This window comes from Gymnodraco acuticeps, unplaced genomic scaffold (assembly GCF_902827175.1).
Source record: "Gymnodraco acuticeps unplaced genomic scaffold, fGymAcu1.1, whole genome shotgun sequence".
Lineage (NCBI taxonomy): Eukaryota > Metazoa > Chordata > Actinopteri > Perciformes > Bathydraconidae > Gymnodraco > Gymnodraco acuticeps.
The window spans coordinates 341,198-367,359 of NW_022992041.1; the positions used below are offsets into that span (position 1 = coordinate 341,198).

Below are 26,162 nucleotides of genomic sequence, written 5' to 3' on the forward strand. Positions count from 1 at the left end.
ACATCTCTGTCTCCTATTGATCTGAGTATATTATAAAGAATAGCAGTTAATTGAAGCATTATAGCACAGGCCTTTGTCAGATGGTATTACGCTGTTTTTTTTCTGCTTCGAATAGTTCTCTCTTTTTTCACCATACCTGTGTTTGCATCACTGTAACCAATGAGCACCTGCATGTGTGTGAGAATGGCCCTGACTCCATGTCAACCCAGATTTACAAACTCCTGGCAGGATAAACTCAAGCTCAATTCTCACACTGAATTTAAATAAAGTGAGTGAGGGACTGCACTATAAGAGGGACAGAAAGAGAAACTTTAAAACTGTTCAATTGTTATGATGTGTAAAGACTGATATTGTTCTATAATCGGCTGAAACTGTTAAGTCATGATGTGAAACGGTTAACAAAGAAAAAGGGAAACTCAAGCTGCTGCTACACTTTATTTTATTTATCTAATATTAAGCACTTTTAAGATGCACACATTTTCAAAAGCTATTTTATTTATTGTCTCTATTTTTATTTGTAAATGCAGCCCGAGAGGAACATTACACATATCCACAGTATTTAAGTAATGTTAATTGACAATAAATATTGTTGTTTTTGAATTGTACTTTCTTTATTTGATTGGCAGTCAGTAGTTGATTACATGCAGACGTTGATAAAGCTACAGTTCACTTCAATATATATATCACACTAATTCATGAAGCAAGTTAGACATTTTGATGTTCCGGACCTTTGCATGGGGAGATTTTCTCTAACTGGACCTCGTTGAATTTTAGTTGAAGACCCCTGCTGTATAGCTTACTCCTTGTTAGTTGAATCTTTATTGATAATTGATACTATAGTAATTATTAATTATCATTATGTATTAGTTATTATATTTGTATGAATATAATTTGAACTACATAATAATACAAATGTAGTAAGGTAAAATAAACAGCATTTCCCTTTGATATGTGGTGAGGTAGAATCATAAAATAGCATACAAATGGATACAATTGAATTACTCATCAATAGTTTTTCCAAGTGAACCTTTACCATTAAGCTCAGAAAGCGTCTTGATAAATAACGACAGTTCCTTAATCTTGCAATTTAATAATATTCCTTTCAACAAAAAAGTCAGTTTTTCAGTCATGGATTTCTGTCTAAGATGAACCACGTGTTTTGGGCGCGCTTGTTATGTCGTTCAGATACTTCCGAAAGTTCCCGTTGCACCTATGTCGACGGCGAAAACGGCAGTCATAAACATAACAACATGTATCAACTATTAATTCCAGACGACTGATTGATAGTTATTATGCAAAAATGTAAAAGGCTTAATTTTCTTTTCTGTTTTAAAGTCATTATCATCAGGTGAGAAACGGCGGGTCACGCGGACAACCTAAACGAGCGCCCCCCACACTATGACAGCGTTTCTCTTCCTGACTGTGCTAAAATCGTCATCATTTACCCGCGTTTGTTGAACAACCCAGTTTGTTTGGCGGGCTTGAGCAGAGAAGAAACAACCCCATCATCGTATCGGTAATTTAACAACAATACAACATTTTGTTATGTTTTAAGTACTTGTCGTATTTGTGTGATATGTTGCTGAGACAGTTTTAGACGTTTGCTGCCTTCAACACAGTTTCCAGGACAGTTTCTGTAAGATAGCAACCCTCACCACGAAGACGTTGCGGTTCTATGTTTGAGATAATGTGTTGTTGACTAATGTAACTGAACTGAGGGCTAAGGGTACAGGGTTTTTAGCTTGAGGGTTACAGGCTAAATGTGAAAGAGCTAACAGCTATTGTACTGCTTAACACATTGTTATATAATTAATCGCTAGCTGGTATCATTAGTTAAGTGTAGTTGTCTTTCTTGTGGACTGGACTCACGGTTTGCTTGCCAGATTTTATATCTTTATATATATTTATATATCTTGTGAAATTAACATCATAATGCCCATTACTGAGTTTAGTGAAGGCAGCTGTAGAATAATAACAAACTGTTTTTATTTAACACCTGTCATTTTATTTTAGACTTTAAGTATTTTGCCTTCAGTGCACTATGAACGAATTTGCATCTCTATTGTTGCAGTTATAAAACATTTTGACAGGGAGAAATGCTTTCTGCATGAATATTCACCCAGTCTTGACCCTTCTATTTACAGTTGGATTATGATTTGTGGTTTGTAGAAAGTAGAAAAGTTATTGGGACTAAATATGCATTTTATTATGCTTTCCAATATATCTTTATTTGATCGAATCCATAAATGCCTGCCCCCTGGTGTGGGCAACATAGATGGAACATTGATTAACAGCAGTAAAGCACGGTACATTGGAGAACACAAGTCATGCAACTTGTTTTAGTTTCTTAGTGTTCTCAAATAAAAAATTGCACCAAATATACCCCCATGGTGAATAGTAATAGCCTATCGTCTTGTGGTGCATTATTATACATTTTTAAAACATTCATGTGTTCCCTTGCCATCAGGAACCATGCAGTTTTCAAGCAGGAGAAAGAAATTCACCACCAACTCTCAGACGGAGCTCTATAGTCATCCTCTGCTGTTCTACGTGCAGCCTCCTCTGGAAAACATCTCTCTCATGGAGTTTGAAACCTTTGCTGTGGAACGACTTAAATGTAAGACCTGGAACTCATGCAGGCGAACAAAATGTCAAATGTTCTGTGATTTCTATGTGACTGTGTAACATTTAAAACGTCTTCTTTTAATGCCACTGCAGTGTTGAAGACCATTGAGAATTTGGGAGTGAGCTATGTGAAAGTCTCAGACCAGTACATAAAGAAACTGGAGGCTGAATCCAAAGCGCTGAACTTTCTTTACAGACCCGAAGCTGTGAGTATGTTTAGCAAGACACATAACAGAGTTTTACACGTTTTTACACAGCACTGATCCAACGTGTTTATAGATACTTAGGACTTCACACTGTAATCCTATTTAGCTTTCCTTAAATTACACTCAGTTGCCACTGTATTGTATTACTGTCCAGTAGTGCTGGGGGGGAAACGATTATTTTGAAAACGATTAATCGGGCGATTATTTGATCGATTAGTCGACTAATCTAACGATTATTTTTCTGTTGTTCAATTCATAAAAAACGTAATGTAAAAAAAAAATTGTTCACGATACTGTGTCTCAGGGGATCTTAATATTTAAGAACCTATTAATGTGTTATACCAGATTAACGGAAATAATCTCAGCTAACTGACGATACAAACCATGTTTACCAAAACAAAACACAAGTCTCATAAGAAGCATCTAAATGACCCCTGAGCGAAAAATGCTAACTGACATTGGCACAGAACTCAAGATAAAAGTACCCTTATTACTTATCGTAGCTGCACATACAATATATCCGATTTAAAGCTGAGACTCCACAGATTATGTAGGTGTACATAGTATCATCACTGAGTGATCCGGACTCGTGACAGGTGAAGCAAATACAGTCATCACAACACGTACCTTCACAGAGCTTCTCGGGAGATCGTCTCACCACCGTAATCTGATCAAAAGACGTGTTCAATAAAATGAGAAAAAACGCGGCTGAATCGGTTAATCCATAGGTTTTTAACGTCTATGTATAAAAAAATGATTGAATTTATAATCCATAATTCCATTTTATGTAAAAATCGGAGAGCAAATGCTAGCTGCTAATGGTAGCCACCACAGCTAGCTGCTGCTTCTGCTAGGCTATGCAGCAGTCTCAGTGAGATATAAATATATAAATATCTTTGCGTTTTGGACTAACTTTAAAATATTCCCATGCTTTTGAAGACCTAGGGCGAGATGTTTTCGTTTGGGGGCTTCGTGCGCAATCCTGTGAGGAGGAGGTGGTAGCCGTTTCAGTCTCCAGTCAGTATCGCACTTCAAACACAATGTTTGAAGTGCGATTGCGAACTGCTTGTTGCTTTGGGTGACCCACGTGTGTGTAGCGACGCGTCGACGCAGAAATATGTCGTCGACGATATTTTGAAGTCGTCGACGCGTCGCTACAGCACTACTGTCCAGTGCTCCTGTTATTGAGCCTACACTCATTGATATAAACGGGCTGGATCAAATGATTAAAATACCTGTCCAAGATATGTAATACACTTCACAACAGCTCAACAATCTGCAGTGTCCAAAATGACCACAAGTTGTAGATGAACCTGCTGTATCTGTCGGGTAGACTCATAAAGACTATACAGCTACAAACAGGGTCAACTTGACTTAGAATTTTAAGACCATCAAATGATTTCATAATTGTGCACTTGATTGACATCAAAAACAAACATACATGATGATTACAGAGAAATAAGAGTTGGGCATAAAAAAGGTTTCTTACTTTCCAAACTATTGTGACTGAATATAGCCTTAATGAATGGAAGGTGGCTTTCAGGTATTGTAGACATGACTGTAAAAACAATTACTCTGTCATTTTGATATTACCTCACAACTAAAAGTATACCCAACAAGACAACAAAAGTTATTAAGAAGTAATTTCTGAAAATATAAATGTCGACAATCATGCTTTTCCTCATTCAACCCATTCAGGATGACAGAAAACCTCAGAGTGGACCAACTGAACAAGAGAAACGCAGAAAGGACCATATCTCCCACTTCATCCTCAGACTGGCCTACTGCCAAACGTAAGTCTGTACTTTCTGTTAAATATTTGTTGTGAATAAAATGTGATTTTAAAATGTTATGCAACTGATACATGTTTGTCTTCATTGTATTGTAAAGGGAGGATCTGAGACGCTGGTTTATACAACAGGAAGTTGATCTTTTCCGCTACCGCTTCAATGCCCTGTATCCAAAACAAAAGCTTGAATTTCTTCACAGAAATAATCTGCAGTATGACACGGTACATTTCTCGCCATTTAAATATTTTGAAAGCCTATTTCTTTTACCTTTTATGTAGATACATTCTGTAACTCAAAGGGTTTATAAAAACGGTCACTAGATGGTGCTGTTTGATCACTGTAGAGAAACCATTAGTGTTAAGGGTTTTCCTTGAATACGGGTTTTGTGTTTTTTCTTCACTTTAGTTTTTGGTGAAATATGTATTTGTGACCAAATATTTCATAGGTGATAAATGTACATAAATGCTAATTTTAACAGTCGCACCTTTCTAACCTTACTCTAATGTGTTTAGTTTCTCTCTGAGTTTTAAGTGTGTCTTTCTCTCCTCTTGAGGAAAGCACTGTTTTCATAAAATGAAGGTTAATACTTAATGGAAAAATGGGGGGGAAAAGTATTAAATAATTTATCAACACATAATGTGTCATGCCAGGACGAAAAAGGCAACTTGGTCTGATGAATGGTGTTCCGTTTCCACAAGCCTTCAATGTATTAACACTGCCATAGTTGTGCGTGTGCCGCTCTCCGCTGAAATTCATCATTCTCATCAATAACCTTTCAGATTAGTGTCGAGGAGAAGAAGGCTCTGCATGATAAACTGGTCAACTCCAGTTACGCTGTCAGTGGAATTACTGTGGAGGATCAAGACTTCTACAAAGTGAGTTACTCATCCCTCTCTCCATGGACACCACTACCATATCATGTGCTTATGCCTCTATAAAGCTTTATACAATAATATTCTGCCATTTATATTCCTTCAGTTCTCACCGGTGGATAAAGAAGCAAGTAATATTGATTTAGCACCGTTAACTCCGTTCATGATATTCTATATGACAGACTTTTAATAAAGAAATTACAGTTTTAACATTGATAAATCAACAGACAGCCAGATGATGTCATTCTGTAATAAATTAACCACCCCACTGTAATTATATTGAAAGTGATTCTTACATTTACTTTCAAAAGCTTGAGTAATTCTTACATGACTAACTGGTTAAAGTAGCTTTTCACAGTTTGGAAAGGCTTAAGAAGAGATGCTTCTGATTAGGTCTGCACAATAGGATGCTTTTGCTAGATGTCAAATTGTGCAATGAACCCATCGCAATAGACTGTGAGATTGCACTTATTACACTGACCCGCAGTGTCAAGTTTCAAGTTTCAAGACAAACATATACCCTATTGGCAAGAAATGAAGTGTTTCTAATCCTCAGTTTAGGATTTGGATTGTAGTGACTTCTGCCTTTTGTCTAATGTTCTACTTTGACATATCTGTCTTTAGTTTCACCCACATTGTGTAATCCTAACTTGGCCAAGAGTACCAGTCTAGCAGTTTACTTCCGAGTCTGATTTTAGGAATTCACATGGAATAAAACGCTGATTTATTGAAGCTTCCCCATCTTTTAGGTAATATTTTGTCAGGAGGAGAAAGACCATCTTATTATATGAACTATAAATGCCAAATATTGGTTTAAATCCCTATTCTCTCAAATGTAGAAATAAGCACCGGAGTCTTGATTTTTTTTTTTTGCCCAAAAAAAATGTGGACATTATTTTGTCAAATGTCTTAATGTTCACATTGGAGCGAAAACTAAAAACAATTGACTGCTAGAAGATCCCCTTAAAATCCTTTCACATTTGAATGGATTTAAGTCTACAGATGTAAGTTCACAAAGTGAGAGCAATGGGGAAAGTGTCATGGCCTCCTACTTGACTTTACATTTAAGGCTTTTGCTAAGAGTATTATTCGTTGAGCGCATGTTAATCATCAGACTCTCTGTAAGTGCATATCGATGTAATGCATCCAAATGATGAAGGGCAAAATGGATTGCCCCAGAATCCTGACACGTATTTTATGCAAACTGAATATTAATATCCATTGAATCCATTCATAATTCTGAATATTTACCAATTTATTTTAAAGGTTCCATTTCAAGACGCCCTGGATCTAGTGCGATCGAGGAAAGTGTACCTCAAAGCCGGCTACGTGTACATCCCCCACCAGGAGATCGTCACCATTGTTCTGAACGATTTCCGCACCAGGCTTTCTAAAGCTCTCGCAGTAAGTATTTGCAGCGCTTCACTGTTTTAGAGAGAATTAATAACAACCTTACAGAAAATTCAAAGGGAAATGTGTGAACATTCACCCTGTCACATTTACGTATCGACACACACTGTATGGGGGGCTTTCAGATGGATAGATACACCTTCCTGACTTTAACAGCTACACTTTGCATTGTATTGTGTTTATGTTAATTATGCACCCTAGGGCTGAACGATATATCGTGTCATGGCGATAACCGCGATATGCGCATGCGCGATATTCACACCGCAGGGACGTGCGGTTTTATTCATTTCTTTTTTTAAATGCTAACGCACTTTAGCACAGAATTCTAAATAAAGATACCCTTATTACTTATCGAAACTTCACATACAATATATCCGATTAAAGCTGAGACTCCACAGATTATTTAAGTATAGTATCATCACTAAGCGATCCGATCTCGCGACAGGGGAAGCAAACACAGACATCACAACACGTACCTTTACGAAGCTTCTAGGAGATCGTCTCACCGTAGCTGTCAATCTGATCAAAAGACGTGTTCAATGGCATTAAAACGAGAAAAAACGCGGCTGAATCGGTTGATCCATAGGATAATAATGTATCTGTGGCTTTGAAGCAATTGTTTATAATCCATAATTTCATTTTTATGTAAAAATCGGAGCACAAAAGTTAGCTGCTAATGGTAGCCACCAGAGTGTATGCAGCTTCCGGTTTTGGCTACGCGTCACTCTCACTCTTTATTTGTTCATGTGTTGGTGTGTGTAGAACTTCCCCTCGATTCCATTGGCTCTAGCGGTTATAAAGAGATTTCATTCGTCAAAATCGACCAAGGGGGGCCAGAGATATGGAAAATCCACCCAAATGACCCCAGAAGTGTTTTTTTTTGTTGCTAAATCTCTCTAAAAAGGTCAAATATCACTTGTTTTGCATCAATCTTGATACAGGGTACTTATTATATGTTTTACTTTGTATTCCTAAAGCTTTTAGTTTACCTTACCATCATCCAAGGTTAGTCTTCACTATAAGTAAAAAATTATTTTTGGACAGACACTATAATTTACAGTTTTTTACCATGTTCAATCTGAATTTTCTTTAAAATAAAAAACATCTATATTGATTCTGACTTTTCTACATCCAACTCACAGGTTTATCATTACTTTGAGAGAAAAGATTATTAATTTAACCCTTTTAGAAGGGAAGATATGGTCATTTGTTCTGGGAATGTCATTTTCGAGCCTGAGACCTGAAAAACACGCTCAGTGCTTAAGTAGGTACATTAACTCAAACACGTCATGTTACAATTATTTTGCTGCTTGCTACAAAAGGAAAACTTGCGCGGCTCTCATGTCAGGGGTACTTGAGTGAGTGACATGCAGGCTCTGCATGCACAGCAAACCACCAATCACAATCATTCTTGATCAGATCACAGCAGGCTCCGCTAGTTTGCAGACCATCAAAACAAATGAGCGAGGCACAAGAGGACAATACCTTCATCCGGTTAAATATAGTTAAAAAAAACGCAATATATATCGCAGGGGGGAAAATATCGCAATGTCAGTTTTTTCCAATATCGTGCAGCCCTAATGCACCCTCTACATGTACTTTATGTAAATACATTTTGTATACGGTAAGTTGGTTCCATAAGGCAAATTGTTAAATTGCTGCTATGGCTGTTCCCTTCAGTGCCCTGTGGGAAAAAGGAGAAGCGCAGGGTTGAAGGGGGAATAAGTATGCGCACATGACAGAAAATGTCTGGAGGGAACAGTGACGACAGCTAGTATAAAAGTACTCATTATCCTTAAGGGCATGGTTTTTTAAAGGCTGTGGAAGTAGTTCTATGAAGGCACAATTTCAGCATTCTTGTGCGATGCATTGAACGCCCCGAGGGACATTGAACATGGTATTTTAGGGTCCAGAGGCATTTTTATAATACATGTGAGGAGACAACCAGTTCACTTAAATCGTTGTGAGGGCTAATGACTAGGGAACAGGCAGAAGCACGCTCAACAACCATAGGCAGCCGCCCTGCTGTTCAGAGTTTAGGAAAAAAACTTCCCTATTAATGAGGTGCAAGCAATCTGAAATGCAGGCGAATAGAAGTCACAGATATAAAATATGCAACAATAAAGAACAGAAAATCCTCACTGTTCTGATTGGAATCTCAATGTTTTAATCTACATACAATTATGTACATTGTATGTGTTATCAGCGAAAAATATATGTGAATACTATACTGAAGTAATCATATTGTTTGTGTAATATACAGTAATTGTGATGCAAACGGGCGACAAAGAGAGGATATTTTCCTCAATCTGAACCATGTGCTCTTCAATATCAGAATAGGAAATCTAAAGTAAATATATGTCTGTGGAGAATGCTTTATTCATTACGTTACATTTATATTGTATAGTCTGGAAATTATGGGATCAATATGAGTATAGCAATATTGTGTCCTAATATTGCTAAAAACACACAATCTAAGCTTATCATAGCTTAAACCTTAGATGGAACTATTTCGCTCTGGTTGACAAAACATGTGATATTTTGAGTTTCCAACTAAAGTGTAGAGTCATAAGAGCCTCCTATTGCAATGCCTTTTGAAAGCAGCCGTTTGATTCCACTTCAAAACCGGGGGTTCATTGTTTTGTTCATAGAAAATGATTTGGCAGTTTGAACAAAGGTCCATTTATGTTTGGTGATTGTGGTGTTTTGTTCACAAACTTGTAATTAACTGTGTTGTCACCTTCAATCAGTGCCTTAACGTGTCATTTCTGTGTTCATGACAAAGAGTGCACTCAACTCAAATTGAAGCACTCAAACTGGAATATGCGTAACATATTCACACAATAGTGATATCAAAAAGTGATTTTCAAATCAAGACTGGACACTAGATTAAGTGTAGAAAATCATTGCCTGTACTAATGTTGGCGTAGTGGGCAACATGTACTTGATTTGCTTTAGCACTTATCCTCCATCGTGGGACAGGAAGAACCATTTTCTCTAAATGACAAAAGGAAAAACGAATAAAAGGGCAATTCAGTCCAGTCCCGCCATTCTCCCATTTTCTGGTAATTATCCGGACCACTAACTGCTGGAATGGAATAGCGCTCCCAAAAGCTCTTTCTCTTGTAACGGTGCCATTGTGACTGTTTGGTATGATTGTTTCTGTGTTAGTACTAATAGTAATTCTCTTCCACTGGGGACAAGAAGGACCCAATGTGGAAATATGTGCCATTTCAAAGGCATAAAGTTGAAAGCTGTTTCTACATTTGACTCTAATTGTTGGTTGGATGTTTGTTTCTACAGAAATAACAGAAATGGGTTATATTAAAGTGTATCAAGGCAGTTTTTTCGAAAGATTACACTGCACTTTTGCTTGGGCGTGAGTCATGTCTATAAAGCATTTAGACAAAGTGCAGCTTTTTGTTTTTGAGGGATGTGCATAGGGTCAGACTTTCAACTGAGAAAGTTCCCAACAAGCTGAACTACGTGTTCAGACTGAGGCAGAATGTGTTGGTTGTTTGAAGGGATGGGTGTAAAGCAGTGAAACGTTCACTAACTGTGATGCAGTTTACTTCAAATAGCTGGGGTCACTAAGCTGTGGCCTTGTATTTTAATGACTGTTATGTGTAGTACAACAAATGTGCCTTTTTAAAATGCAATCTTAGCTTCTTCTAGTCCTTTGACCAACACTATTTACCATTGCTAACATGGTGTCCATCTGATCTGCAGCTGACAGCCCGCTCGCTACCAGCAGTGCATTCTGATGAACGGCTCCAACCGCTCCTCAACCACCTCAGGTAAGCAGCAGCGGGATTAATAACTTCGCTGCCACTTTGCCAGGGCTCCGGTGAAAAAGACATTTAGCACGATTGATCTTTGGCACCAGAGATCGTTTTGGAGTCTTGGTCTGAGTAAACCCAATCTGTCCCAGTGGAGAAGTCCGGGGGAACTTGTGGTCCTAGGCTACGTGTGCAGCATTAACGATCCGTACTGTTGAATGACTCTGTTTTGAGGTGATTAAGAATATGCAGAATTGGCCGATGGGGGCTGTCGTTTCAGTCTTATACTGTTCCAAAACATCGTATGTTGATCATAGATGTCCAATAGTACTGACAGAAATGAACAAGGCCTCCTTTTAGATTCTAAAACTGCTAATTGCTTTCTAACCCCCTGGAGATGCCCTAAAGATATAGGTTGCTATTTTCATAAATAATAACTTTCTTTCCTATTTGTTAAAACGTCACTTTATTCTGACAGCAGAGCATGAGATGGATTATCTGTGAGTAAATCAGCTTCCAGGGAAACCACCAATCAGAGTAGGGGAGTCTAACGCAGTGTCAATCACTGCTTGTGGACTCCAATCAAACTGTCAAACTAAGCTTATCAAAAATAAATCAAGATTCTGTAACTGCTTTGACTATTTCTAATCTGAAGCGTTGTCCTAAACATCATTTAGTGAACCTTTTGAGCTGTAAAAGGAGAAAGTCTGACCCAGCTTCCATGTTGAAAACAGTTGAACTAAATATACAAAAAATAAACTTTACAAATCTATAAAATAATCTGTCTCATGCACCACTGTCAGGATAAAGTGACAGTGTGTGCATGTTTACCATTGGAACTAAGTTAATGTGAATCAGCACACAAGTTTATATGAAAAAGGGCTTAATAGCAGCAGCCTTCATTTCAGCTTCAATAGAGAAGAACAGCGGCTCACAACACAGTGAGGGGGTTTATCTCACTTTAGATGAAAGTAAGAACATGATTATAAGGGTGGAAGAAGTCATGTTGCCCGATTGTTGATGGGGATTAGGGGGTAGGCTGCTGAGATTAGGAGGCAAGCCACTAATCTGTGAGGTGGGGGGGGGGAACACAATGAGAAGTAAAGCGCTGCCATACGCAACTCAATGGGTTGCCAAAGTCATCGACTTAAGAATTTAACGATAGCAGTTTATTTATTTGTTTCGCAGGGTGTCCCAGGGGATGTGTTTATTTCCTTTTTTGTAATGATTGTTTCCAGTCTTTAATATCCAGTCTGTAGTTGCTGATTGCATTTTGGAAACAAATATAATCCGATTTCATAGAAGCCCTGATTGCTTTTCAAATTGTTACTGTTATATACGTTGCTTATTTGTCACAGTAAATATGTTTTTTCTTCTTTTAGTCATGCCTATGTGGGACAGGATTACAGCATCCAGAAGAACGTAGGGAAAATCTCCTTGGAACAAATTGATTCAGTAAGTTACATTGACCATCTATTCTTGAAATGTCAGGTTCAAGGTGCCCTTTTGCCTGGGAATGCAAGGTGATAAAGGGGGGGGGGGTGAAGTGTGTACAGTATTTCTGTTAGTCCAGAGCTAGAATAGAATAGAAGTGTATTTTTAGTTCAAGCTTTTAAATTCACATGTGTAATATGTTGCTCCTCCCATGGAGTAAATTAAACAACTAGAATAATATATGTTTACAGGTACAGATGAAATTATCTTAATATTTGTATGTTATGTTTTCTGCGCCCAGCTATCAGGAAAGTCCTTCCCGCTCTGCATGAGGCAGGTCCACCAGAGCCTCAGAGAGAACCACCACCTTCGTCATGGAGGCCGCATGCAGTACGGCCTCTTCCTCAAAGGCATCGGCCTCTCCCTGGAGCAAGCCCTGCAGTTCTGGAGGTCAGAGTTCATCAAAGGAAAAGTGGATGCAGACAAGGTAAGGTTGAAAACCAAACTTGTAAACATGTGTGTTGTGTTCACCATTATCTTAACAGAGACACTTTCAAACCACATCAGGCTAATTCGAATGCTTAATCTAGCTAAGAGACAAGTGCAGCTCCCTGTTTTCCCATGGCGGAGTGTCGTGAAGTCAGCTTGGGGAGATAGACACATCAATCGGCTTTCTCCTAAATATGATTTGGCAGATATTTATTACATAATATTCTTGCTTAGCAATGCCTTACTGCAACCCAGAACCCAGTTACAGAGGAAGAAGAGAGACCTATTTTGAAAAGTGACATAACTATGTCAAAGGCTATGTTTAGGTGTTAACTACATGTAAGATTATAAAGAAATGAAGGACAATGATGCAATAATTCAGTGACAAGGGCAAATGCCAACGTTTTTTGAGTTTGTTACAGATTATATACTTGTCCATAATTCTTTTCAAAACAAGACAAAAAAAGGCTCTTCTAAACGTCACCTGATAAAATGACCCAGACAGGGTTTTAGTTGAACCCCAGATCAGTGGACAGTTGGGATCAGTGGACAATTCCACTGGCCCTCCGGGCCGGTGGAATTGTATTATCACTGGCCCCACCATTGTAACCACTGGCCCGGAGCATTCGTCCACCAAAAAAAAATCGACTAATAATGAAGAAAATTAACACATTTGTTGCAATAGTAGCCTAATTTATGCACTAACTACATTACTACTTGTACTACAACATTTGAATAATCAGTTCTTCCTAATTTTCCTCAATTGTTCATATTTGGTTTATTAAAATAATGATATTGTGGTCATTGTTAAAAAATTTTTATTATTATTATTTGTATAATACACTTTCTGCCTTCCTGTCATTAGGAGTTAGACATGTAATGGCTATAGATTAGATAAGATCCTTCATTATCCTAAACTGCTGGGACATTTCCCTATAGCCAATACCTTTATATTGTCTACTCTTCACTTACTTGTCAGCATAGGTCGGCATTGATGTACAGAGCCGACAGAAGACCTTGTTCATATTGCCATCATATTGAGAGGTGCAGTAACTCGTCCTAAAACCAGGAAGTAAGCTGCTGGTTCCCTCCACAAAAAGCAATGGGACTTCTCCACAGGGTTTTGGAAAATAGCTGGAAATAAGGTCTGTGGAAAATAAACCTGTTTGATAAATGCACGTTTTGTTCAGCCGGATAATCTCCACATGTCTACCCTACTTTTATAATTTTCGAATCATAAATCTAATCGATAGATTATAAAAGGGTTTTACGACGCGGCACTGCACCACTAGAACCATCGATCAAGCTGGCTGAAACTTTCTCTCCCTCTTTTTATTTTTTTATTTATCCTTTATTTATCCAGGAATGTCCCATTGAGATACAAGATCTCTTCTTCCAGGGAGTCCTGACCAACACGGCACACAACAAGTTTCAACATAAAACAAGGGCATTAAACAAAAAACATACAATTCAAATATAAATACAGAAGGCCATTTGTGCAGTGGCAAGAAGCATAATCACATCAGCAATAGCATCAGGTAAAACAGTTACATGTTTCATGAAGGGCTAATCGTAGCATACCTTTAAAAGCATTTACAGTAGGAAGTGCCTCGAGACAAAGTTTTACTTGCAGCGTATTCCATAAAAAGGGAGCATAGTGGGAGAATGCAGCTTTACCAAGCTCTGACTGCATCAAAGGAACATTTAAAAGCATCCCATTTGCTGCTCGTCTGGTATTAAAAAAGCAAGTATAAAAGGACAGAAGTCTGGAGATATATAAGGGCAGCTTACCTAGCAATGACTTAAGGATACAAATCAACATGTGTGATTGTCTTCTTTGGTACAGAGAGGACCATCCTAGGGACTGATACAAAGTGCAGTGGTGGGTGCGACAGCCTGCACCCGTTACAAAACGTATAGCAGTATGGTACGCAGAATCCAGCTTTTTAAGCAGGGAGGAAGGAGCATGCATATAGATCACATCGCCATAGTCTAATACAGACAGAAAGGAACTCTGCACAATTCTCTTCCTGGCTTCAGACGGGAAACATTTCTTTAAACGGAAGAAAAAGCCCAGTTTAGGTCTAAGTTTTCTCAGTAGGTTCCCAATATGAACATCAAAGGCCATCTTTTCATCAATCCATATGCCCAGATATTTGTAGGATGCTACTTTGTCAAGGCATGTCCCTTCCAGTGACAGAATCGGAGGGACAGCTGTATTAGCTCGAGAGCGAGAGAAGTTCATGTACTTGGTCTTTTTTGCATTAAGGACCAGTCTTAGCCTTAGCAAGGAGTGTTGCAGTGTATTAAAAGCATCCTGTAGAAGCTCTATGGCCTGAGTTAAAGCGGAAGCCACTGTGTAAACAACTGTATCATCGGCGTATAAATGAAACCGTGCTGGGTTTATCCCATTTCCTAGTTCATTTATAAAGATGGAGAATAAGACGGGGGCCAAAATAGAACCTTGTGGAACACCTTTGTTTACAGTAAGTGCAGCTGAGGTATAATCTTCTACTGAGACACACTGAGTACTTTCAGATAGATAGTTTTTAAACCAGCTCAAAGCCATTTTGCCAAGACCTATGCAGCCAAGCCTCTGCAGTAGCAATCCATGATCCACAGAATCAAAAGCATTAGACAGATCAACAAACAATGCTGCACAGTGTTTTTTCTTGTCTAGTGCTTCAATTATGTCATTTGAGACTAGCATAGCCGCTGAAGTAGTACTATGGCCTGATCTGAAGCCTGACTGAGACTCGTTAAGAATATTATGATCAGTTAGAAACTTTTTCAGTTGTTCGTTTACAACAACTCTTCTTCTCATGCTCCCTGTCACTCTCCTTTAACTCCTCCGGTGACTTTCTTTTATTTGAAGATTGTTTTTTGCCCGGCTACCGCTGGTATTAAAAACATTTTGGCAAATGGTTAGGTGGCGCGATAGTCTGTGGAGCGCGCTCCCGCTCACGGGAGCCTGCTCGCGCTGTGCTCCGCAGCAAACAGCTGTTTGCTTTTCCCCCAACAACGATAACCGACTCACGGAACGCTATGTTGTAGCGTTGATAAACGAAATAATTTAACTAAATTGCTAGTCAAAATACCAATACCACAGGACTTTTTTTTTTAAAGCAATATTTTTAGTGGCCCGAGCGGGCAAGTGCAAAGTACGTTATGCTGGCCCGGGGTGTCTAAATAGTGCTTCCGGGCCATTTATAATGTCGAGCCCTGTCTGAGTGCTGGAGTGCTGCTCAACACTTAAATGGGTGCTGCTGCTTCATTCAAGATGAAGTGGCCCCATCAAAGCTGCATGGCTTAAAAGGAAGTTCACTGGTCTCATTATTTGAGCACAGTACTGTGTGGAGGCCAATGAAGACTAGAGGGTTCAGATATAATGTCTCTTAGTAGACGACAGTTAAACACAACATGTGTTCGGCATGAGCGGAACCAAGACTCTTTATGTGAATTCAAGTTAATAGTGATTTAACAATGTAATAGTTCTCATATTGTTTTGTTAACTATCAACAGCATTGGGGTTTGTATATTCCTGATTCTGATCTATTAGATACCTGTAGATATGTTGTTTAACATCGTGTCTGATTTAGTCAATTCAATATTCATTGACATTTATAAGGTCAAACTTCTGCACCATGTGCTCGACAAGCTCAAAAAGATAACTCAAACGGGTTTATTACCAGGTAGGTTGACACGCACAAGGAATTTGACTAGGTGTCGTGGTGCATACATAAAAGTAAAACAATAATTAAAAAAACACAGACTATTTTAACAACACTATAGTAACATAAAACGATAAAATAAAGCCGTATTTACATTGAAATAGAATGGATGTAAATGCTGCTTTATTTTATTTTTTATTTTACTATATTTTTTCTTATTTTTCCGTATCTTAGAACTGCATGTTTAATAGATAATCGCGCTAGTTGTATAGAATACATTCACATTTCTCAATGCTCCCCCCCCGACACAGCCACTTAGGAATCCCCTGTTGAGATATTATGTCTTTTACAAGATGCACTCTAAAGTGCTTGAACCATGCAAATTAACTTCCAAGTGACTGAACTTTATTCTGTGCCATGGTTAGAGAAATAAAAACGATTTAAATGTAAAATAAAAATCCCCTTGGAGTCACAATCTAAGGATCCAGAGTCGAGCTGAAACGATTATTAAATTGAATCTGCTACTATTTTGATAATCCTTTAAGCGTTAAGGCATTGTTTTGTAACACTTTTTAGACCAATACAAATCATTCGGTGTAGCCATAACTTTGATTATTAACCCTCAAAGGTTTCCTAAATACAGTGGGGGGGTTTAGTCATGTTTTTATTTGTTACTACCAGCATCACTTGCTCGGCATGACAAAATACCTGTGCTCTTATTTAAATAAAATCCCATCATGGCATTCGTCTTAATGTGCTTTATTGAAACAACATAAGCTCGGCTAGTCATCAAATATTTAGTTTTATTGATGCTTCTTTAAATATGTTTATGATTGCTGTATTTGTAAAATACACGTCCATCTCACTGTTATCTACATGGAGTACTGACGGGTAGATATCAAACCATTTAAATCAGCCATGTGAGCTGCTTTTATAAATATAATAGAATAAGAATTAGGACATGTGTTGAATCAGACAGAGGAAGTGTCCTGGCATATTTTGAGAAGATCTTGAGCTCCTATTTCATGCTGGTGCCACAGTTTCAGTTGTAAAGAAAAAACATCAAATACTTCTAAAGCGGACTCTGATGCTCAAGATACAGTCTTTCATCTTTTGAGCTGTTCGAAAATCTTGGGTATTGGAAATATGTTCAGGACCCCCCAACCCGGTTCCCATCTATATTGGTAGGATTAATTGTATATTGTTGTAAAAACATTACATTTTCTTTGCTAATAAGATGCAAAGATCCAACTATCATTTTATATTTTATTATGGATTACACATGAACAAAAGTGAAAAATAGATTTTTAAATTCAAATTTCTATGAATGAACACTGAACTACTATTTCTACTGCAGGTTGCAAACGATCACATCACTATACAATTCCTATTCCACACATAGCCTATCAATGACTTGTGTGTGCTTGCTTTCCCTCGCAGATCTTCTCAAACCGGGGCTGTTGTTTTGAGACTGCCACTCTCAGTTCATTCTCAATGTTCAGATTTCATCAGAAAAGCCTGTCTCACACAAGTAGGATATTGCAAAAGGCAGCAGTATGCTCAAAGCTCTCTGACCAATGAGAGGGTACTCCTTCTCCACTCCAACCCAAAACCCAGCCATGGTCTTGGATTTGAACAGCAGCCTCATGGTTGAATCTGAAGTCATTTCAATGTACTGTTCCTCTTCTGCAGTGCTGAACGTGGTGGTGTTGCAACAAATGGATCTCTAATCCAGTCGTATTTGGCACTGTCATCTACAGAGAAGTATTTCTGGAAGCTGACTTTCAGGGCTGAGATGTGATCTCTCATGAGATGTGATCTCTCATACATGGGAACGCTGTGTTCTGCAGCTCATTGGTCTCGATGAATGCCTTGAGATTCTCAAATGAGTCGATATCCCCACGTTCTAGTCTCCTGCTGCCCCACATGTCCAGTTTCCGTGTGAAGGATTGTATCTTGTCTGCCAGGTGTGGAAGGTGTGTATTGTTGCCCTGCAACTGCAGATTCAATTCATTTAGCTTCACAAACATGTCGCTTAGGTAGGCCAGTTTCATGAGGAAGTGTTCATCATTAAACTTGCAGGCAAGATCGTTCCCCTCCTCCTCCAAGAAGATTCTGATCTCATCTTTAAGCGCCAACACCCTGGACAGCACTTTTCCGCGAGAGAGCCATCGGGACTCGCTGTGAAAAAGAACAGCTGTGTACTCGGAGCCCATCCCCTCGCACAATGCGGAAAAAAGGCGAGCTTTCAGTGGTCTTGTTTTGATGTAATTGACGGTGGTTATAACATCGGACAAAACTGCATTAAGCTCCGGACTCAGCTGCTTTGACGCGAGTGCCTCTGTGTATTATACAGTGCGTCCACACTGCTCTCGGTGCAACGCGTTTGATGAGTGCCTGTAGCCCTCCCCGTGTTCCTGCCCGGGCACCGTATGTGCAGATCCCCACACAGTCCTCCCATTTCATTTCGGCTTCACTCAGACAAGTGTCGATTGTTTTTGAACAGTTCATCAGCTGTTGCTCTCTTTCGGACATAGTTGCAAAATAGCAAATCCTCGCTCAGCTCATCTGTATCCACGTATCTGACACACGCAATTAACAGACAGTACTGTCTGTAGCCTCGTCTACCTGGAGCGCAAAGTGTTCGTCTTTTACTTTCTCAACAAGCTGCTCTTTCATGTCTTCTGAGATTTCATCAATGAGTCTAGCAATAGTGTTGTCGGACAAGGGGATGGCTTTGAGTTTTTGGGCAGTTGCCTCGTCAATTAAAGTTGAAACCATATCTATAGCGCAAGGGAGTATGAGCTTCTCAGCGATGGTGTGTGGTTTTTTAGACTGGGCGATATGATAGGCCACTTTATACGAGGCAAGTTGAGCTTTAGATGTGACGGATGCTGTTTTAACAAAGCAGATCTGCTGATCACGATATTCTTGTAGTTTTCTCTGAAAGAAATCGAGGGGCTTGTTCACATCATTGGGGTGTGGTCTCCAAGTGACGTTTCATCTTGTTTGGGTTCATGCTCGCTACTGCTAAGGTTTTGAGACAGAAGACACACTGGTCGTTCCTCCCCACCTACCACGTTAGATGTGAAGCAGAGGGAGATGTATGACTCATCATACTTTCTTGCTTTGGGCTTAGTTGCTGCAAGGCTTGTCCTAGGCTCATCCACTTTTCATATAACTGATGGCCGTGTTAAAAACTTCTCCATTTTGTAGATTTATTTTCGAGCAGTGTTTGTTTACAATTTCTTCCCGTGCCCCCCCTTCAGTACCTCCGCGACCCACCAGGGGTCGCGCCCCACAGTTTGAAAACCACTGCATTAAACCATTGAACCTATCATTTTTGTCAAACCTTTGAAGAATTAGCAAAATGCAAAAAGGAATGCATAAGTGAAATCTATTAATGCACCTGTGAAAGAAAAAACCGTCATACTCTTCGGCAGTTCTTGTGTTCATGGACCCTGCCTCTAAAATGTTTTGTTTCCTTCTGCTTTTTACTATTTATGGAAATGAATAACTGCATTTAAGACATGGTGTGACGGAGCGGGTCACAGAGTGACTGACTCCGCCACTGACAGCCGACACACGCACACACAGTCACACACACACACACCAAACATTTCCTGCTCTCTTCCTAAAAAGGAACCACGCAATTTATTATTTATTGTGTGTTTGTTAATTTGTTAAATGATTATGTTAAGAGGTGGTTAACCTGTTTTATGTTTGGGTCGGATTTTTATGTTGAAATGTGGTTTGAAGTTTAATTGTTGTCACCTGTTGACGGTAAGCCTGTGGGAGGGGCTATGAGCTCAAAAGGGACGGGGTTTGGCCCTGGAAGGGATCACTAGGAAGAATGTTGCAATGAAGGCAACAGCTGGGACATGTTCAGGAGATGGTTGCAGAGAAGGCAACACCAGAGCATGTTTACTCTGAGTGATGGACGGTTTGATTTGGACATTTATTTATTTAGTTTAAGTTGTGCTGGTTCGTTATTTTTTGTTTTGTTGCTGTTATTAAAGTTTTGGAGCTTAACCCAACCGACTAGGCCAGTGTTGTGAACGGACAAATAGAGCCCCGTCACACATGGGTAAATGATACATAGAATTTACAATGGCGCACTACTGATAGGAGATAAAAAAGAAAAGAAAATATCACCAATCATTTTTGTATGCTCTGTTGAGGAACCTGCGATCTAAGTTTGTCATACACCCTAGTTGTGTATATGTTATGAAAATAAACCTTTGAATCTTGAAATGTTGGAGCCCTTTGAAATGGTTTGACTCTGCATTAAACTATGTTAGACATACTTAATTGTTGACATTACATATTTTGTGCTCTCTGACACTGGCCTGCCATAATACCTCATATTAGCTCCTGATTAACAGCTTTGAAGATTGGTTAATAAAAAAAGGTCTCGATTTTGATAATCAATGAATTGTGAATTAGGGAATAACAGTCTGTCGACAGCTTCTCTAATATGTAGTAGGGGTGTAACGGTTCACAAACATTTCGGTTCGGTACGTACCTCGGTTTTTAGGTCACGGTACGGGTACGTATACCGTTACACACCTAATACGTAGACATCCTGCCCTTTTCTGGTCCTATTATAACTGACATTTAAAGACACCACCTTAGACTTTGAGAGACTGGGATGAAAATGTTTCTCTTTGTCTTGACTTTTATAGACCAAACTATTTATAGATGACAATAACAGGGTGACACACGCTTTCACTCTCAATCTCACGCTCTCACGCTGCCCAAAAACAAGAATACCGAAGACTAGAAACGGTTTTGAAAACTGTTGTCACGTAGTGATCGTCTTCTCAATAGAACATCTTTGATAATGTCTTCTGGCCAATCAGAATCAAGATAACGGCGTGGTGTTGTTGCAGGAAGTCCTGACGGAGAATACTTTTGCTGTAGTACATCTCTATATACATCGATACAACGTTACGTGTTGATAGAAATCAACACATAATGAAATGAGACTCCACGGTTTGATGATTGATAGGTGTGTGGGTTGTCTTTGATTTTGACACACAGAACAATGGGGGCTATCCACTCTTATCCACAATGTAAAGTAATTCACACAGCCTCCTCTCTTCTCTCTTCAGTGAGGAGCAGCAGGTTCAGCTTTCAGAACAAAGTAACACAAAACTAAAATGGCATTCATTTCTTTGTCGTGTAGTAATAGATTTATTTATTTGTCTTCTCAAGAGAGTACCAGAATGTGTATTTTATGTTAGTATTTCAAAAGAATCCCCCCAGACCCCCCTAGAGGTTGGGTTTTCAGCATGTCAACTCTTTCACCTGTGGGTAAATTGCAGGATTGGCTCCAGGTCGCCCTTTTTATTTACTACAAGACAAATGTGCCTTTTTATTTCATACAGTTCAATTTGGATTGAGACAGGGAAATAATCTAAACCTCACGCATGGCGTTTCACTGTCAAGGGGAGCGGGTATGTAATTACATTGCAAATACTGACTTCAGCCCCACCACTGTATGGGTTAGCCCTACCATAAGTTACCCAATAAAAATACTCTCTCGCAACTGCCGACCCGTATTGCGCATGCTCAGATCTCAGATCCAGTAGAAATGATAAAAAAGTAAAAGTCTGCTGCTTATTGTTCTACTAGGCCAAAATAGAGTCAAAGAGTATATGAGAGGGAGAGTGTGTTCATTAATATGTTTGGCAGTTTGGAGTAAGTCTGTAGATTTGTTTGTGTCTGTGTGTTTCATGTATAGGCCTCTCACGATAATTAATTTAGTTGGATACATTTTCCCGGAAATTATTGCGATAACCGATAATATTGTCGGCACCGTTGTATGACCATTTTAGACCACTGACATAATGATAATATATAATAATAATTCAAGTATATCCTTTCAAACTGCTAGTCACATCCTCATGTAAATGGCAATGTATCAAGTTCATTTTTATTTATTGTACGATAAGTCAATTAATTGCTTATCGCGACAGGCACACAATAAAACAGTGGAAACAAACATGTGTTTGACTTTCATTAGTGAATGAAACTGTGTGTCCTTTATAGTCTGTGTCTAATTTTGTGTATTTGTATATATTGTATATATATCCTATATATATATGCTATGGTCCCGCTGCTGACACGATAGCAGTCATTTCGTGCGCATATGTGTAATTAAACCCATGATATCAAGATCTCACTCCAGACAGGTGCCCAAAGTTGGCAACCCTGCAATAATTGCTAGTTGTAGTTCTACCTGCAGTAAGAGCCTCATGGCTACTATTACGAGCTCTACTTCCTTGCACCAGTTCCCAGAGAAAGTGTGACCCAGCTCCTGTTCCACGGCAGAATGGTGCTGACCACATCCCGGCTCTCACCATGATGTATGTGTTAAGTCAGGGTCTGCACTTGGTGGCGTGCTGCACGAAGCCGGCTCATTATTATGCGACTGGCACAGGAAAAAGATGGGAGGCAGCGATGCCGAGAGGGAGGCCTGCAGGAGAAAAGGCGATGTAATATTAGACTAGAAGAAGAGTTGACATTTATGAAATCGACTTGATCCATCCATTTCTCTTGCCACAAAAGTTAGCCTATTCATTTGGAGGAGAGTCTATTCGAACTGAATTTCCGTGTGTCATATTGTCTCGGGGGAGGGGAGGCTTTTGAACTGCTTGTTTTACAGATGGAACTTCAGGTTAATTAATTTGCACCGACTGACAGTGTTTCACACCATAGGTTTGGTTTGCTCTGGGGTCTTTTCCACAATGGAGGATTCTCTTTAGGTGACACTTTTATATGAACGCCTCTCATTGTGTGGATACAATTGTACACTGTTATTATGTATCACTGGTATTTTCAGTACGTATAAAAGTACATCCCTGTTTATAAAAATATATAGAAGAGATTTATTTGTTTCCTCTTGTAGAAAGTACAAGACAAAAACATTGTAGTAGGGTTACCGTTTCATTATTTGGACTGCTTCCAAAGCTTTTTGTCATTATCTTTGATGGTGAGTTGCTTGCAGAATAGTGCTGTTCTCCTGTTTAACTATCCCAGTACCCGTGTGACAGTGAGCGAGCGAGTACAGTAGGTGAAGCAGATACATGGATTCCAGTCATTATTCATGGATTCATTTAATTATTTACATGATCCATGCTTTTTTAAAATTTTGTAGTTCCCTAACAACAAGATAATTAGAATAGGACTGTCAAAATATATGGCAAAAAGTATCACGCTATGCCTATAAAAGTGTTTATTTCCTTGTTTCCGGAAAAATAATATTGTATTATTAACTTGATCAATATTTAATATTTTAATATCACGGTTATTTTCAATACCAGTACATTGCAGCCCCCATATTTCCATTGATTTTAAGCTTTTTACTGGTTGAGATGCGCACTGTAACTTGTAGTGTCTGCAGCAGACTCGTCTCAGTGACTTTGCAGTTCTAATTTGTCTCCAATGCCTTTCGCTTGTGTCACTTGTGGATGTTACAGTCCCTCACCTTCTTATTGTTCTTAGCTTCTGATGCAGCCTGTAGCGCAGATTTAAAACGGGACGTATTTTAATGGTATTACACATGAGAGGAATTGGAGCTGCAGGCACACCAGTCACTGTGGAGCCTAAGAAGCCATGCCAAGTGTACACACACACACACACACACACACACACACACATGTACGTAATCCCTTTGATTGTGTCCTATTTTCTCTGTCTCCACCGCCGCAGGTTTTTGTGAATGTGTCCTAGAGTGTGGGGGGATGTTACCGCCACTGAGCCCCCTGAGCCAAGAAGAGCCCGGGTAGAGCTGTGGCTCCGCGCCGTTAATGCAGCTTTTGTGCTTGTGTTTAGACTCTCGACTCTGTTTTTTTCTAAATCTCTCATTTTGGAGGTCAACTGTGCTGAGAGTATATCCAGGATTATCTGAAGTGTAGGAACACAGTCTGCGATTAAAAGGAGCACTGAGAATATCTTATGTGTGGAGGAGCTGCATTCTATACGAGTAAAAAGGGGACTAGTCGTGAACAAACGGCATTTTCTAACTATTTATATTCTGTCGATGGTTAATCCTTATGTCAGAAAGTTAGTTTATAGTTCTTGTAAAGAAAGTTTTAGTATAAAAGTCAGCCCACCTCAGTCTCACCTGGAAGAAGTTACAGTTTAATAAATTATCATTTCTAACTCTTGGTATAACTTCTTCATACCACATAGGATCTTTTTCTATGTCCTAATTACTTTACATAATACATATTAAACACACTTTAGTGCCAGTGGAGTTTCAGGATCTGTTTTAATAGAGTGGGGGGGGGGGTCCTAAATCAGGAACCGGCCTCTCCAATCCTTCAAAGCTCTACATAATTAATATTTGATTTATTGCACTTCCAGAAGATTTTATGGATTTGTGAATTGCCACTGCAGCTTGTCACATTAGCAAGTCCAAGGGTTTTATTACAGCATTAATGTGTTATGATGGGAGCAGTCGTGGTGATTGTGTTCAGCACACTGTGTGTATTTTACTGTTTGGCTTTAGAGGCTGCACATTGCTTTTAATGGTTGCATGAGCTCTGTACGTATAACAGGAGCAATTTCTATTTAAAAACGTCTGCCCACCTCCAATGAGTCACAGAATGGAGAGGATTTGAGATGCATATAGTTTCTTTTTAAACTGTAAGAAATAATTGATAATTGTATCTCTAATTGAATTAAACTCCAAAGAAGTCTCAACAGTATGTCTCTGATAAAAACGCTAACAACTAACGGACACCTGAAATGTCACAAGGCGTCTCAACTTTACACTTCCTTTGTACTAGTAACATAGCTGTCAATTTAAGGGAGTCGAGTGAAATGTCTAATTATATCCTTTGAAATATAGTGGAGCAGAGATACTTTTAATCATTTCAGCTTTTCACACAAAAAATTGCGACATGACAAATAACTAGCATTGCAGTAAATGCTAGAAAATGATATTTGCAGATCCTACATGTATTTTTATTATATACTTTTCATATCAAAGTACTCTTACGACAGGGGGCAAAGCAATCAAAGGTAAAGATGGGGATTCTGCGATATCCATAATTCAGCTGCTATCCACACTGAAGACACCTGTACAGCAGGTTCGCTCTAATAGCTCGATATTTCATGGAGGAAAACACCCTGTCAAAACTGACATGATGTATGACAACGCCTCTTTTCACCCCAACCTTGTCCCTCTTACACTCTCATCCTCACTAATGCCTTCTCCTCCTCTCTGCCTTCTTCTCCCTCCCTCTGTAGTTTGACAAAGCATATGCCTACAGCGTCCGCCACATGTTTGGCAAAGAAGGCAAGCGAACAGACTACACCCCCTACAGTTGCATGAAGGTGATTCTATCAAACGCACCCAGCCAAGGCGACCATCATGGTGAGTTGATGGCTGTCGGGAGAAGCCATTACCCATGTGATAAACCACTCGACAGCCTTTAGTTAAAGTCATTTCCCTGGGACTAGTGACACACCTGACTGTGATCATCATTACCAAATGATCAATATATAGTTTTCCCATGCTCAGTATTACATGTTCCTGTCATCAGTGAAACAAGTGTTGTGCTATGTGAATTGTTTATTATGTTTTAATTGCATGTTTGTAGGATGTCCTTTCCGTCACAGCGACCCAGAGCTGCTGAAGCAGAAGCTTCAGGTCTACAAAGTGTCTCCCAGCGGGATCATTCAGGTGGGTGCTGCTGTCCTGTCTACAGTAGGCCTCAGATACATGGACAGGGTCTATATCACAACATCTTTTATATGTTCCCTAAAATAAGCTCACCTTTATGATCCTTACTATCATGATCCTTACACTAAACCTTTCCAAACACAGCAGATTTGCACTGTCAGGAAATGTACCGTAGATTATATTTACCAG

The 26,162-nt window shown here is 39.2% G+C and overlaps 1 protein-coding gene across 1 annotated transcript in view; it reads left to right on the forward strand.

Annotated features, from left to right (window-relative positions):
- The first annotated feature begins 1,425 nt into the window (after nucleotides 1-1,425).
- Nucleotides 1,426-26,162, forward strand: part of prim2 (DNA primase subunit 2) — a 29,208-nt gene continuing 4,471 nt past the window's right edge. Inside the window, exons 1-12 of the mRNA XM_034201943.1 lie at nucleotides 1,426-1,516; nucleotides 2,468-2,617; nucleotides 2,719-2,831; nucleotides 4,530-4,624; nucleotides 4,722-4,842; nucleotides 5,401-5,496; nucleotides 6,760-6,897; nucleotides 10,633-10,700; nucleotides 12,065-12,137; nucleotides 12,418-12,603; nucleotides 25,538-25,664; nucleotides 25,891-25,973. Coding sequence (XP_034057834.1) covers nucleotides 2,473-2,617; nucleotides 2,719-2,831; nucleotides 4,530-4,624; nucleotides 4,722-4,842; nucleotides 5,401-5,496; nucleotides 6,760-6,897; nucleotides 10,633-10,700; nucleotides 12,065-12,137; nucleotides 12,418-12,603; nucleotides 25,538-25,664; nucleotides 25,891-25,973 — 1,245 coding nt within the window. The 5' untranslated portion in view covers nucleotides 1,426-1,516; nucleotides 2,468-2,472. The remainder of the gene's footprint in view (nucleotides 1,517-2,467; nucleotides 2,618-2,718; nucleotides 2,832-4,529; nucleotides 4,625-4,721; nucleotides 4,843-5,400; nucleotides 5,497-6,759; nucleotides 6,898-10,632; nucleotides 10,701-12,064; nucleotides 12,138-12,417; nucleotides 12,604-25,537; nucleotides 25,665-25,890; nucleotides 25,974-26,162) is intronic.